General features: G+C 34.1%; 1 protein-coding gene across 2 annotated transcripts in view; it reads left to right on the top strand.

Annotated features, from left to right (window-relative positions):
• The window catches only part of SGCG (sarcoglycan gamma), a 242,957-nt gene that overhangs the window by 146,376 nt on the left and 79,851 nt on the right, over nucleotides 1-16,730 (top strand). For both annotated transcript variants that reach the window (XM_031960792.1, XM_031960791.1), the window contains exon 5: nucleotides 9,204-9,323. In XM_031960792.1, coding sequence (XP_031816652.1) covers nucleotides 9,204-9,323 — 120 coding nt within the window. The remainder of the gene's footprint in view (nucleotides 1-9,203; nucleotides 9,324-16,730) is intronic.

Here is a 16,730-nt window from a genome sequence, read left to right as displayed (position 1 = left end):
TTTCCTTAATTTTAAATTGTCTCCTTTGCTACATTTTGAATTCTTTCTTTATTAAAATTTGAGGAGCAACTTTGACAGACACAATTCTATGCTCAAAAAATGAATCTTCAGGTGAAAGTTCAGAGTTACATGGAAGAAAAGTTTATACCAGAGGCAGAGTTTAAAAAAACAATGTTAGGGAAACAAATGGGCAAGTATGTCATTAGAACATACATTAGATAAAATGAGAAAGACTGAGCTGCATCTAACCAACAACACTCTTCTTCCTTCCCCCTCCAAAAAAAAAAAAATGTGTTTGGGACCCTCAAATCATAATCAAACCAGATGTTGAGAATTGTGGCCAAATAACTGTTTACATTTTTCTTAAGTAAACGATCTATAATATTAAGTTCCTACTATATGTTAGGCACTAAGTGCTAATCATAGAATATTTAAATGGGAAGGATCTTCCCTCAGAGATCTATTCCAGCTTCCTTATTTTTTAGATAAAGAATTTAAGAGGCTGATGAGTTTAAAAAAAAAAAAAAAGAAAAAACCTTGAGGTGTAAAGCTCAGTTACTTGCTCATACATATTTGAATCTTATCTACAACCTAATTTTCCTAATAAGTGGTCCAAAGGCCATTGTGTTACATTTTCATTTTGGTCCTCTTCAAGCACAAAGAACAGCAACCAACCAACATTGTGATGACCCAGAACTTTGGAGCAGAAGTTACAGTCCCTGAAGAACCCTTAAAGGCTAAAAATGTGTATATATATATATATATATATATATATATATATATAAGCACAAAGAGATAGCTTTAGTTTTTATGAAGCTCCTCATATGTGCCCAGTTTCAAAATTGATGCCTTTGTAACTCTTTTCCACAGGTAGTAGCTTGGTCTTCTGAAGCAGCACAAAATATAACTACTTCCTCTAATCTTTGGAAACTCTTCAAATTTTGTGAAAGAGAGCTTGACATAATGAATAGAAAGTTGGTCTCGAAGCCAAGAAGTTCAAATCTTACCTTTGACATAAACTTTCTGTGTGACTGAGCAAGTGATTTAACTTAGTACACTAGAGCAGAGTTGTCAAACACACTGGCCACAAGGCAGCCACCAGAACTCCTAAATGTAATTGGGAAATAGCTCATTTAAAATATGATAGAATATAGATAATGTTAAGTGTGGTTTTCTGAGTCCATTTGCTCTCTCAGGGACCCTTATGTATGATTTTAGTTAGCCCACTTCGTATTTTAGTTTGACATCACTGCTCAAGTTAACTCTGAGACTAGGTTGCAAAGAAATTTCTAACATGAATTAGTAAAAGGAGTTCCCTAAATCAACGAAATCACAGGTCCAATGTATACTCCCTTTCCCTATCATATTTTCTAAGATGGCTTTCATATTTATCTTTAGGGTTTTTTGCTCCAGGCTAAATATTACTCATTCCCACAATCATTCTTTATTAGGCATTATTCCAAGACCACTGACTTTCCTGATCATTTTCCTCTGGACAAATGCTAATATAAAAGTGCCCTTGAGGTTTTCTTAATATGTTTTTAAAAAAATAACATTTCCCTCATTCTGGACATGGAATTTATGTCTGACGATATATTGTTCTGTCACGAAAAAAAGACATTAAACTCTTGGCTTGATGTCAACCAGAGTCATTATTATTTGTACTTTGTTCACCTGGACTATTACCAAGTCAGGCCTCCTCACATCCTGTCCTTATGCCATTGATTTGCTACTCAGCTTGCAACTTTGCTCTTACTCATGAACATCAACATGCTGGTTGAGACAATTTTGAAAACCAATTCTGTCATTCAACATATTAATTATCCCTATCAGCTTTGTGCCATCTGAAAATTTAGTAAATATGAATCACAGAATCTCAGTGGCAAAAGGAACCTATCTCAGATGCCATTTAGTTAAACATATCCCTGAATAAGAATCCCATCTACAACCTGTGCCCAAAGTCATCAAGATTCACTTAAAGACCCCCAAGGAAGCCCTGTCCACTCCCTCCCAAGATAGAGTATGCTGCATTTGAATAGCTCTGACCATTACATAACTGTCCCTTATATCAAGTCTAAATGTTGTTCTATGCAACTTCTACCTTTTTCTCCTATTTCTTCCTTTCCAGTACAAATAGTTCAAGTATAATCCTTTTTCCTTTTAAAAACTCTATAAATACTTGAAGAAATATCTATTCCAACACCCGTCATTTCTTTATTTTACTCTCCAAAAAATGACTTTACTTTTATCCTTATTAAATTCCATCTTGTTGATTGAGATGATTTGTGCCTTTTATCAATCAGTATTTATTAAGCATTTGCCACATGCAAGGTACCAGACAAAACTCCAGGGATAAAAATACAATGAATGAAGCAATCCTTTCTCACAGAGAAATTCTCATTTTCAAATTATATATACAAACTTATATATATGTGTGTGTGTATGTATATATGAATAGATTTGTCTATATATGTAAAATGGATAAATACAAATATATACAAAAATACAAGGTTGTTTGAAAGGGAGAACACTAATTGGGCAGATCACTAAAAGCATCATGCAAAAGATCACATTTGACCTTTATGTTAAAGAAAGAGAGGAATTATTTGAGGCAAACAGAAGAATGTACTCTAAGTATATCAGATGGTCAATGCTCAGAGATGGACAGAAAGTGACCTGTGTAAGAAATAGAGGTTAGACCAGTTTGTTTGGTTTAGAGTGCATGTCAGGGGATAGAGGGTACTGATATATAACAAAGCTGGAAATAAAAGTTAGAGCACATGGCAATAGGGCTTTACAAATTAAACAGAACAGTTTACATTCTATCCTAGAAGCAAGAGGAAGCTATTAGAATTGATTGAATAGGAAAGTCTCCTGACCAAATCTACATTTAAGGAAAATTACTTCGACAGGAATATGTAGCTTGAATGAGAGTAGCCAGAAATTTGAGATGGGGAAAAGCAGAAGGACCAGTTAGGATGTTGAAGTAACCGAGGCAAAAATAACTTAAGTAAAAGAGATGAATACCTGGACAAAGAATGTAATAAGTTCTGGCTGAGGGGCCATAAGGGGTCATATGAAAAAAAAGTTGTAAAAGTAAAAACAAAATTTGGTGTCTATATGTAGGTTGAAGGAGAAGAAGATGTAGAGAAAAATGTAGAGGTTACAACTGTAAGACTATAGGGTGATACTTTAACAGAAATAGGAAAATTGGTAAGAGAAGATTTAGAAGTGAGAAGTTAATAAGCTCAGTTATTTATATTCTGAGTTATGATTTCCCCAAACATACAGTTTGAAATGTCCTATAGGCAATTGGTGATGTAAGAGACTCAGAGAAGATAATTGAATTTGAATATATATAGATTTGGGAGTCTCCTATATAGTCATGATAGTTAAACACTTAGAATCTGATGAGGTTACAGAAGGTATAAAACATTATCCCTGGGCAATTCCATGGTTAGGGTTCATAAAATGAATGATGAGCCAGCAAAGGAGATTAGGGTGGATTTGTTAGGCAGTAGAAGGTAAACCAAGAAAGAAAAATATGAGAACCCAGAGGAAAGAAATTCCAGGAAAAGTGGTTAACAGTGACAAATGAAGTGGATAAATCAAGAAGGATTAGAATTGAGTTTTGTCAATTAAGAGATCATTGCTAACCTTGGAGAAAGCAATTTAATGGTGGCATCACAAGCCAGATTGCAAAGTAGTGAAGAGAAAGTGAAAAAGGAAATAAAAGCAGTGAGTCTAGGGAAGTTTTCCTTGAAATTTGAGGAAGAGGAAGTATCAGATAATTTGAAAAATTGGTAGGGTCCATGAAAAATAGTTTCAGGATAGGAGAAATCATCCTTTGTTTTTGAGTTCAGTAGAAAAAGAATCAGTTGATAAAGAGAAGTTGAAGATTCAAGAGAGAAAGGGGATATTGAAGAAATAATTTTTTTGACAAGACAGGAGGTGGTCAGAGGTATAAAGGGCTTAGATTTGGGGAAAAAAAAGGTCAACTTTTTTGTCAAAGACTGGGGGGAAAAGGAGAAAGTTATGGGGTCTAATAATTTTGAGTCAAATAAAATGAAAGGAGAGGAAGCTAATGTTAAATCGTTTCAACATCTTCAATAATGTAGGAGACAAGATTTTTAGCCAAGAAAGAAATGGAGGAGAAGAATATGGGCAGGCATTCAAGGAGAGAAAAGAAAATGTGCAATAGGTTATATAAGGAATGAGATAGGAAATCAATTTGGAAGGAATAAAAGGATTGCATTGTTGCAGTGTGGACACAGTTGAGGTTGGATAACATAAAAAAAACAGTCAGCATGAGTGTCAGTCAATAAACAATTAAGAAGTATCTACTATGTGTTAGATATTTTACCAAGTGATGAAGATAAACAGGCAAAGGATTGTCCCTGCTCTAAAGGAACTCACAATCCATTGGAGGAGACAACATACAAATAATTTTGTAGAAACACATTATATGCAGGATAAATTGGAAAACAGCAATAGAGGAAGGCATTAGAATTAAGGGAGATAGGGAAAGGCTCCCTCTCTAAAGTAGGATTTTAACTGAGTTGGAAGAAGCCAAGGAAACTAGGAGGCTAAGATGAGGTGAGAGAATTTCAGGTATGAGGGAGCTACAGCCAACAAAAATGCATGGAATAGGGAAATGCCATGCCTTGTGCTAGAAGCAGCAAGGAGGACATTATCCCTGGATTTCAGAGCACATGAAAGATTTAAGGTATAAGAAAATTGGAAAGGGAAGAGGGTAGCTTATGAAGGGTCTTGCACATGAAACAGGGTATTATATTTGATCCTAGAGGTGATAGGAAGGCACTAGAGTTTACTGAGTAAGGAGATAGTCAGATCTACACTTTAGAAAAATCATTTTGCCAACTAAGTGGAAGATGGCCTAGAGTAGGAAGATAATTTTGGCAAGGAGACTGACCAGCAGACTCTTCCTTCATTTTTGTTCAACAGCTGGTGATTAGGAGTGGAGGAGGTAGACGATGGAGTAATCAGGGGCTGAGATTGGCATTAAGACAAGGAGGAACAATAAATTCAAGAGCAAAATATAATATAGAGTTGAAATGGCTCATTCAACTTGAAGCTAATGAAGAAGGAAAGTGAAGTCATACTCACAAGAAGTGAAGAATAACTCTGACAGAATACCTCATACCCATAAACAGGCTAAGGTGACAAAAAAAAATAACAAAAGCTGGAAGGGCTTTTGAAAAACAGATACACCAATGTGCTATTATTGAGCCTATGAATTAGTCTATACATTCTGGAAAGCAATGTGAAACTAAGGCAAAAATGCCATTAAATTCTGCATACCTCTGATTCAGCAATCCTGATGAGGTCTATATTCCAAAAGATCAAAGAAAGAAAAATTTCATATTCACAGAATATTTATAGCAGCTTTTTTTGTGGTGAAAAAGAATTGAAAACTGAGGAGTTGTTCATCAATTGGAGAATGGTTGAACAAGTTATACTATATGAATGTGATAGAATACTATTGTATTATAAGCAATAGTAAAGGGAATGGTTTTAGAAAAACCTGGGAATACTTTAATAACTGACATAAAGTGAAGTAAACAGAACTAGGACAATGAATAATAAATAACAAGTATATTGTTATTGATAATAAACTTTGAAAGACTTAGTAGCTTGTGAGATAAGAATTCACTAATTGATAAAAAAAAAAAAACTGTTGGGAAAACCAAAAAAAAAAAAAAAAAAAAGAAAAAAGAAAGAAAGAAAGAAATTGGGTATAAAACAGAATCTTACACTATATAATCAAGATAAGGCCAAAACAGATACCTAAACTAGATACAAAAGGAGATATCATAAGTAAATTAGGAGAATAATGAACTTGTTACATGTCAGACTATGAATAGGAAAAAAGAATTTATAAATAAACAAGAGATAGAGATCATTAGGAAATGTAAATGAAATGTAAAATGAAATTTTGATTGCACTAAATTAAAAAGTACTTTGTATAAATAAAAGCAACTTAGCCAAGATTAGAAGGAAAGTAGAAAATTGGTGGGGGGCAGGAATTTATAGACAGTGTCTTGGATTAAGGCTTCATATCCCAAACACATAAAGAGCCATTATATTTATAAGAATATGAATCATTCCCCATTTGGTAAATGGTCAAAGGATATGAACAAGCAGTTTTTTGATGAGGAAATCAAAGCTATTTATAATTATATTAAACATACTCTAAATCATTATTGATTAGAGAAATTCAAATTAAAATTTGAATATATTTCATACCTATCAGATCAGCTAAAATGATAGAAGGGGAAAATGACAAATATTGGAGGGAATGTAGAAAAATTCATACACTAATATAGTATTTGTGAAATTGGAAAGTGATCCAAACATTTTGAAGATCAATCTGAAATTATGTACTAAGAGTTAGACAACTGTGTATACCCTTTGATACAGCAATAAAAAAATTTCTTCTGCCATAATCAGGGGCAAACGAAAAGAATCTATATGTTCTCTACTATTTATGGTAGCTCTCTTTGTAGTGACAAAGAACTGGAAATTGAGGGATACTTATGAATTGGGGAATGACTAAACAAGTTGTGGTACATGATAATAATGAAATATTACTGTGCTGTAAGAAGTAATGAGCAGGTTGATTTTTAAAAAAACATGGAAAGATTTGTATGAAATAATGAGTGAAATTAGCTAAACCAAGACAATGATAACATTCAGAATTTAGTAACAGCAATATTATGAATGACTAAGTTATTATATTATAAAAATGCAAGTCAATTACAAAGGAAGATGCTATCCAAATCTAGCAAAAGTAGACTGAGAAATAGATGGTTTTACATAAGTGTGTGTATCTGTGCGTGTGTGAGAGAGAGAGAGAGAGAGAGAGAGAGAGAGAGAGAGAGACCGAGACACACAAGAAGAAAAAGAGAGAGAGAGAGAGAGAGAGAGAGAGAGAGAGAGAGAGAGAGATTGTGGCCTTCTCTATTGCAGGGTGATGATGGAATAAGACAATTTGGAACTTAAAATATAGCAAAAACAATTAATTAAAAATTTTAAAACACTAAGTAACTTTGATTGACTCAATGACTGATCACAATTCCAAAGAACTCATGATGAAACATTTTTTCTACTTCCAGATAAGGAACTGATGGAGCCAGAGTACAAACTGAAAGTTGTTTCCTTTTCTTTGTTTTGCTTGCTTTCTTTCTTTTTTGACATGACTAATACATAAAAATTTGCTTTATATGACTATATACATTTGTAATGGGTTTTGTTTTTCTTGCCTTCTCAATGGACAAAAAAAAAGGGATAAAAGGAAGGAGAAAATTTAACTGAAAAATAAAATTAAATTGAACTAAGAAAAAGGGAGGGAATGCTGGATTTGAATCAAAATACCAACAACTTGAATTTTAGCTCTGCTATTTATTAATTGGATATCTAATCTCCTTGAAACTCATACTCCTTATCTATACTATAAGATTATTGTATCTGCTCTGTTCAAATGATTATTAAAGAGGACAAAATGAGAAAATCTATGTGAGGCCCTTTGTTCTTCATGAGATAATAGAATCACAGATTTAGAGCTTGAAAGAACCTTATAGGCCATTCACTCTAGTCCTTCATATTACAGGTGACCCAGAAAGATTAATTACCTTATCCAGAATCAGAGTCAAATACCTAGAATATCTGGCTAGATGGAATCGTTAAAATCTGTTCCTCAGCTCTTCTGAAGAACTGGTGGCAAAATTGTACTTTTAGCATGTCAAGTTCTATGTCAGATTCAACTGATATCAATTTGGAGGTGGCAAGAGAGGAAAGGTAAAGGTGTTGCCTCTTAATTTAATCTTTCTTACTTAGTCTTAATTACTGAATGGGTTTTGCCTCAGTCAGACTGAGACTTATTAAAGACAGCATAAAAAGGCCACTCCAGTGGCCATCTCTAGTTATCCTGATATTTGGCCACAGAAGCCAGATGACTGGAGGAGAAAGTGAGACTGGAGACCTTGTCCAGCCCTCCCTCACTCAAATTCAGTTCACCTGTATGTGATGGCATTACCTTCCTGATATCATGATTGTCTTAGAGAACAAAGGACAAACAACAATAATATAAACAAGAAGCTATGTAGCTCGTAATTTCTCCCCTTTCTGAAGTCCACTATTCTGAAAAGTGCCAAAACATGAAGTAAGAAAATATCATTCAAAATTATGGTATCTGGACCTCTTGACAGGCCTAAAGACTTGAATTCAATTAAATTAGTATTATACTCTCTTTATATCCTTTCTTATCTCAGGCTTTAATTCCCTCTTCAGAATATTACTCTACCCTTTCCAGTTTGAAGATTGATGGAAACAAAAACAACATCACTGATTACATCCAAAAGTAATTATGACCTCTATTTGCAAATATGTAAAATACTTATTCATGAATGGTGCTTCCCCAGATTCTTGAAAATAATTTCAGAAATAACTTGAAACAATTTATATCATATTAATACATATCCAAAAAGTGCTGTGGAGAATTGAGAAAGGACAAAGATCAAAATTCTTCCCTCACGGAAATGACTCTCTCCTCTCTGATTATCCATAATCTTTTTTTAACAAATTGTAAGGCATACTACTAAACCTGATATTTTAGAAGACAAAATCTTTACAAAGGGATACAGATAAAAAATAGTAACAATAATAACAACAATGATGATAAGAATATAGGACTTTAAGGTTTACAAAGCACTTTAAAAATTATCTCATTTTATACTCAACCACTCTGGAAGGTATTATTATTCCCATTTTATAGATAGGGAAATAGTGACTTTCCCAGGATCACCCAGTTATGTCTGAGATTGGATTTGAACTCAGTTCTTCCTGACTTCAGGTCTAGCACTCATCAACTCTGCTTCTCTAATTTCTAATAATACTGACTAAAACTAGCCAGCTTTTATATTGACAAGATACCACAAACTGGAAAAGCTATAAATTGGTAATACATTAGTATATTCAGCAATGATTTAATTTGAACTATAGTTTGTCTTCCTATTAAACAGAAAGGCTTGGACCATAGCAAAATTAATATACACTGAATTTGTGGTGAGGACAATTTAAATTTTAAATAATTCAGAATTGGCTGGTAGATCTGACTTCTGTGAGTGCTCGAATTACATTGAATCTATTTATTTACTAATTAAATATTGTAATATATTCTTCAGGTCCCAAAATGGTAGAAGTCCACAGTCAGCAATTCCAGATCAACTCCAAGGATGGCCGGCCTCTATTTACAGTTGATGAAAAGGAAGTTGTGGTTGGGACAGATAAACTTCGAGTAACAGGTTTGTGGCACTTGGGGGGAAAACTACTAGGCATTTCATTGAAGCATACATGTTCTTTGCAAAGCAAGTCATGCTTTTACCCACTTACCATCTTTTAGGCAGATGAGAAAAATCTTTTAGTAATTGGCTTTTATGAGGTGGTTCTTTTTTTTTCTTTTCATAACTAGAATTACCTCTAAAATTTTTGAAGGTTCTGTTTAAACTATCTTTTTGTACATCAGCTTTCCTTCCTTCTACTAACCTATATTTTTATTCTTTTCCATTTAATTTCCTTAAAGATTCTCATCCTTTGATGCCATGCATATATATCTGTTCCAAGTTCCAGATCTGTTCCAAAACATTCCAGATACCTCATTTCCCTACTTCATTATCCATTTATACTTCTTATACTTTCTCCATTGTAGAGCTGATCTTGCAGGTGGTCTAGGAGCCTTGTAGAAAGAACATTTAGAACTATAAAAATGATAAATAACAAAGGACCATTTGATTTTATATTTGGCCTTGAACTTCAAGAAGGTAAAATAATGTAGTAGAAAGAATAATGGACTTAAAGCAAAAGAACATGAGTTCAAATCTCAACTTACCTCTTATTATCCACCTGGGCTTATACAGGTTACCTAATCTTTCTAGGTATTCATCATCTATAAAATAAGAAGATTGGATTCTACAATCTCTAACAGCCTTTCTGTAATCTTAGGTTTTAGCTAATATTCTTAAGATTAGGAAGCTGGGTTTTATAATGAACAGCCCCAAGGGCAGACTTCTATGTCTGTGGCATGGTAAAGGGACAGGTATGTCTCATTATAGCTGCATACAAATCAGCTATCATGAAATTTGGCTGACCTGCTTTCCACATTTTGATGAGTACAGAAGTGATTATTCATAGACCTGGTTATTTTTCCCACTAGCAAAGGAATACCTCTAGTCTCTCCAGGGGTGGATCCTAATGGTCTGTGCTGCACTCTATAATATTTGACATTTTTATTCAATGAATTGGATAAATATATAGATGGTATGATTATTGCATACAAAGATTTCACAAAGTTAGGAAGTACAGTGAACTGAACATACCATATGACAAGATTGGAAGTCAGAAAAATCTTGATGGGCTGGAACATTGGTCTGAATTAAATAAAAGTAAACTTAATAAAATTAAACTTCACTTACAAAATAGGGAACTCCAAATTCAATATGAGACAGTTATTTGGTATGGCTTCCAAAGAAGCTTATATGACTGCTTTAAGAAAGGAATAGTAAATATCCAGGAATAAGCTAACGATCCTGATATACTCCAGTCTTGTCAGATAAGCTCTGGACTTCCTGGAATTCAGATCTGGTACAATTTTTAGGAAGGAAATTGATAAGTCAAAAAGGATACAGAAGAGGACAACCAAAATGGTGAAGAACTTTGAGTTCATGCAATGTTAAGATTGGTAGGAGGAACACAAGATGTTTAGCCTAGAGGAGAAAAAACTAAGGAGAGACATGAAAGTTGTCTTAAGTATTATGAAAGACAGATAAGGCATATTCTTCTTCAACCCAGAAAGCAGAACAGTGAGCAATTACTGGATGTTGCAAGAGAAGCCATTTTAAGCTTGATATAAGGAAACACCTCCTAATGAGATATCTAACAGTTGAATTAGCTGCCTAAAGAGGTACTGAAGAGGTCTCCCTCAAGAGGAATATATATTTAATTGCTGGCTCTTCAAGGAGAAGAAAATAGTACATGTAGCACATTTTGTATGGAATCTATATTGTTAACATATTCACCAGCACTTTTTTGAAGTCTGGACAATCAATAAAACAATAAATCAAACTCTTATTTCCTAAAATGTAAATGCTCATGAAGAACATTTAACAATTGTCTCTCCAGAGCTAATTCAAGCTGATTCTAGCACATACTTGCTTACATCTCAGGTATGTGAATGAGATTCTTTTAAAAGTAGAGACTGGATTAAGTGATTGCTGAGTCTAACTCTGAGAATCACTGCATAGTTGTCCCAGAACTTTTCTATATCTTTCTCAGATTCAATAAAAATGTTTTCCTTAAAGCAAATGTGTGTGTGTGTGTGTATCAATACACACATGAGGAGAAAACAAAAGGAAACTTTTTTCCCTTTCCTGACATCAAATGAAGGCTCAAGTCCAATAAAAAGTTCTCAAACAGAAATTTTCCAAATTAGAAATAGGAGCTTTATTTCTTTGAAAGCAGATACCATGAAAGTAATATCACTAGTTTTATTATCAGAATAAATAACCTTATAGAAAGGGAAATCCTGGCTGTATTTAATAGGCAGAAGGAACACTGGGCAGGAATTACTGCATTCAAGGATTCACTTTTCTCCATGTTTCTTACCCATCACCTATATACTAAAGGGTCTCTTTTTTGTCTCTGCTCTCAGCAGCAGCAATAGATCTGGCAAAGACAGTACCAGACAAAAGGAAAAAAGAGAAAAAATGATGTGTAAGGCATCTATTTGACCACGTGGGACTTGCAAAGGGAAACTGATGTTTTTTCCCTAACCATACTTTTTCCTGAGTCATAAGCTTAAGAATAGAGGTACTCTTCCCCTGTCTGTCTGTCTTTAACAATCTATTTATCTGTCTGTCTGTCTATCTATCTATCTATCTCTATATCTTCCTCCCTCTCTCTTGAAAATGCTAGGACTCCAATTCCTAACTTTATTAACTTTAAGCCTAAGAAAATATAAGGGAAAAAAATCATATAGATACTTTCTATACCTGGTGCTTCTCTGTGCTATTGAACTCAATGTCCCTCTTGGGAGAAATCCTACAACTACTCATAAACAGAAACAATATTAATACATATTAGCCAGGGAGTTGAAGGATAAGTCGTCAAATTAGATTTTTAATGGAGACTGAATGGAATTTTACCACTTAGTTTGGAATTTATCCAGATTCCTGAATGATCTGTTTTTTTTTTTTTTTTCTGGAATGTATAACTTGTCACAAAATTATCCTAAAGAATTGAAATATTAATTTCACTAAATAGATTATTGGAATTACATCAAGATCCAGGCCTCACAAAACACAAAAATACCTTAAGAGAACAATTAAATTAAGCATATTAGTCTAATTCCCAAGAAGTACATTAATATCTTGTACTTATTCCACAGAGAATTGTATGGTCCTACCAGGGAGGCTGGATGATCCCTTGTCTGACTTATTCATACTCATTTCATGAAATGAAATAAAGTGTCATGATAACCCACATGAATTCTACCTTCCACTTTGGAACCATGAAGTTTGATTTAACAATCATTTATTTAGCATCCGGTATGTGCTATGAGGATACAAGTCCTATCCTAGAATGAGAGAGAGGATCTAAAAACTAGTGTCAGAATACATTTTGCATATTTGGAAAATTTTCCCAACTTTGCAGAAAATACCATCAAAAATCACTCACAAGAAGACCAGGAAGAACTGTGTGAGCAAACTATTTTATTGTTGTTTAGTCATTTTTAATAATGTTTCACTTCAAGATCACATTTGGGGTTTTCTTTTTAGAGATACTAGAGTAGTTTGCCTTTTACTTCCCTGTCTCATTTTACAGATGCAGAAACTGAGGGAAGTAGAGTGAAGTTACTTGTCCAGGGTCACACATGTCTTCCTGACTCTAGAACCAGTATTTAATTCACTTTGCCACCCAGTTGTCCAGTATCAAACTATAACAAATAATCGTTTTGAAGGAGACTGAAGTTGTATACCATTCTGCATACCATTCTGCACCAGATAAACCCTATTTAGGTAGAATCTAAGATTTTTATTAAAAACACAAAACTAGAAGCTAATGCCAATTCTTGCCATTTAAATAATAGACTATCCAATCATATATAAATTAACTTTCCACTAGAGTCTTATTCTCTTGATTTATGGTACGTAAATCATTCTGAATTCTTAAACATTAGGTTAAGGATCACACCGTCTGTATGTTCTATCAAGCTAGAAAGATTTTGAATCAATCACTTCTGCTTAATGTTAACCATCAATTATTATTGTCCCATCCAACCCAAAAAAAGATGCTATCCCTTCTTTGATCTTTTTTTTTCTTCTTTAAGTTGTCCTTAACTTTCTTTGCCAGCCTCAGTTCATTCTTATCTTTAGCACCTCACACTACTTTTATAAGATCATAATAGGTTCTTATACTCATCCTCTGTTACTTGGCCTTATTTCCACCTTCTGTACATTGCTTTTTTAAAATTTTATTTTATTTGGTAACTTCCTTTTGCATTCATGCTGGTCTCTTCAAACAAATTTCATTTTCCCCTCCTTGCTAGACTTGTTTCCCTTTATGTCTTCAGAATTTTAGTCTTAAGCATCTCCCATTCTTCTTGGGTTGAATTCCTTTGTTACATTTTACTCCATGGACCCCTATCTTTCCTCTAAATTCTTTAAAATTTGATTGTATCACATCTAAGGTACAAATCATACATGTTTAGATTTTTTTTTGTTTTATAACTATAGGATGGAGTCATTACTTCCCTTTGAGATTATCATCATTTCTATTTTAGCAACCAATTTTTATCTATTATGGAGAATCAGATTAAAAATAAAATTTCCACCTGATGGTTCCTCCATTTTTGAAGAATGAAATTAGCACTGAAGTAAGTTATGAAGTTATTAACTCTTATTTGTCTGAATAAAATTCCTCATCGTTTTATCTTTTGCCTTTGTTCCAAAATTGTTGTCTGTTTTTCAAGCTCTTATTTACTCTTTCTATCCAGGAGGTTTCTTTCCACCATCTGTCATGGGTCCCCCACCTTTACCTTTGATTCCTGGATTTCCTCACATAAGTATAGGTTTTTAATATATGCTACTATAATCTATGGCAGCTAGGAGGAATAGTGGATGGAGTAGTGGCTTTGGAGTTAGGAAGACTCATCTTCCTTAGTTCAAATCTAGCCTCAGACATTTACTACCTGTATGAATCCGGGAAAGTTATTTAACCCTGTTTGCCTCAGTTTCTTCATTATAAAATGAACTGGGGAAGAACATGGCCAACTCCAGTATCTTTGCCAAGAAAATTCTAAATGGGGAATACAAAGAGTTGGAAGCAAATTAAATAACTGAACAACCAAACAAAACCATATTCTACCCAACATTTACTTTTCTTTTTTTCTTTTTTAATATCATATATCATTAAGAATTGCTGGAAATATTTTTTTAGGTTTTTTGAAGATGTGCCATTTATGAATCAACAGAGATAGGTAATTGTTCTCCATTTTGAAAATTCTTGGGAAGCTCTCTGTTATGTCTTGGATAAATGCTCTAAACAATAGACATTTTGTTATTATCAGATTGACAAATAGCTCCCCTTACTACCACTAAGCAGAGAATATTTCTACTACCAGTTACTTCTCTTATCTTCTTCATTTGTCCCTATCTGGTGGCTTCTCACTTAATATCTTCTTCAGTTCTACTGTATCATTCTTAGATGCACCTTTTTCCTCCTTAGAACATCTAGTTCTCTTCTCTTCAGAAAGAGCTTCAAATCTATTTTAAGTTCTAACTGTATAGGGGTCATTTTCTTTTCTATCCTTTCTGTGTAATATGCTTTCATTATCCATCATTTTACCAAGGGTCAAGCTATCCTCTCCCTCACCTCAGATTTCCTGTTTGCCTTATTGAATCCTTGCTTTAGTTTCTTTTCAGAACCTTTCCTTCTTTCTAACAACCTAGAGTGTCATTCTTCTGATCCCTTTGCCTTCTGCTCTAGAGGAATAGCAACTTTTATTCTGAATATAGATAATAGTCATTCCACTTGTCAAAAAGACAAGCATCACACACCAAATGCAAGGAACTACACAATTTCCCTTAGTCTCTGTAAGGTCCAGATTTTCAGCCTTATTAAAAACACTTATAAATGTGCAATCTTTGACTCAGGGTTTTTTGCATAAGACTCTCTTCATTAGAGGAGAATAGTTACTCAGTGCTTTCTGCCTATTTGATGAGCAACATTGAGAGAGCTAAGAGTAGAGAGAACCTGATCTGGTTTCTGGATTCAAGAGAAAAGACACTTTTCTAAACTTTCTTCGATTCCCTGGGTAGAGAGGGGGAGAGGGAAGGGAGAAGGAAGAGTCATATAGAGGAGCCAGTACTTCATCATATTGAATTCTTCCTGTCATCTTTTTATTTTTATTATTATTATTATTATTATTTAATCATTAGGTTTATACCTTAATTCTATCATGTGGTTAAAGTTTTTGAGTTTTCTCACCCCTTCTTAATAAATAAGATCTGATTCAAACTGGCATTCTGGCAGTTTAGGATTGATAGAATGAAATGAGTCACTCATAGAACAGTTAACAAAAAGAGGTTATTTAGCCATAGTACAGAAGAGGTACTGCAATTCTTAATCATATAGAAGTGCCATTCATTGTCCAAGATAGAAGCAGATCTTGGCAGTAGGATAAAACATGATTTCTCCCCCTCCCCTCCCCGAGGCAATTGGGGTTAAGTGACTTGCCCAAGGTCACACAGCTAGGAAGTGTTAAGTATCTGAGACCAAATTTGAACTCAGGTCCTCCTAACTTCAGGGCTGGTGCTCTCTATCCACTGTACCACTTAGCAGACCCTAAGATATGATATCTTAAACTCCTACTAAGCCCAAAGAATCTCAAGCCTATTTATATCCTTAAGGGTCCAAGAAGCTACAACAATATGGCCATCAGAAAACTGTATTAATGGGAGACATAGTTTAAATCTTTATTCCACTAGGCCAATCAAGTTTTGGGGCTATATTCTTTGACTTTGGGGGGAGGGGAGGAAGCTAACCTAACCAACACAGACATTAAGAAGGGAAGAATCTTAGTAAATAATGATCCTATAATACTTCTCAATAACTTGACAACCCAACTCAAATCCCTTTCCTTTGTTTCAACAGCAACCCAGCCACAGATTAACCCACTTTTTTTTTCAGCCATGTTACCAGTCACCTGACTTTTTCTTCCATTTTCCCCACTCATCAATCAGTTCTATCAATTTGTTAACCTTGTAATTGTACCACTTAGCTTTTTTTTTTTTTTTAACTGCCCTTGACTTGCCCTGGCCATCATCTCCTTCTTGATTCATCAAGTTCTACTCCCTAATCCTTCTTAATTCTCCATAGTCCTTTTATAGTCTCTGTAATTTTCTTTAGTCCTACTTGTTTTATCCCCCAGAATAGAATCCAGACACTTTCTGGACCTAAAAATTGTTCTTCAATTTTTCCCCAATTTCTCTCAAATTTTGCCAAATTTTTTTCTAACTAAAATTCATCCTCTAATTTAATTCACTAGTACTAATTCTCCATGTAACTGCTTTATCCTCCTTAATTCCAGTTTTTGATTTATTCTCCCACACCCCCATAATCTTCTTCCACAGAAGCCCAAAATAGAATCCCATGCC

The sequence above is a fragment of the Sarcophilus harrisii genome, chromosome 3 (assembly GCF_902635505.1).
Source record: "Sarcophilus harrisii chromosome 3, mSarHar1.11, whole genome shotgun sequence".
NCBI classification, from domain to species: Eukaryota; Metazoa; Chordata; class Mammalia; order Dasyuromorphia; family Dasyuridae; genus Sarcophilus; species Sarcophilus harrisii.
This window is presented reverse-complemented; position numbering and strand designations above follow the sequence as displayed.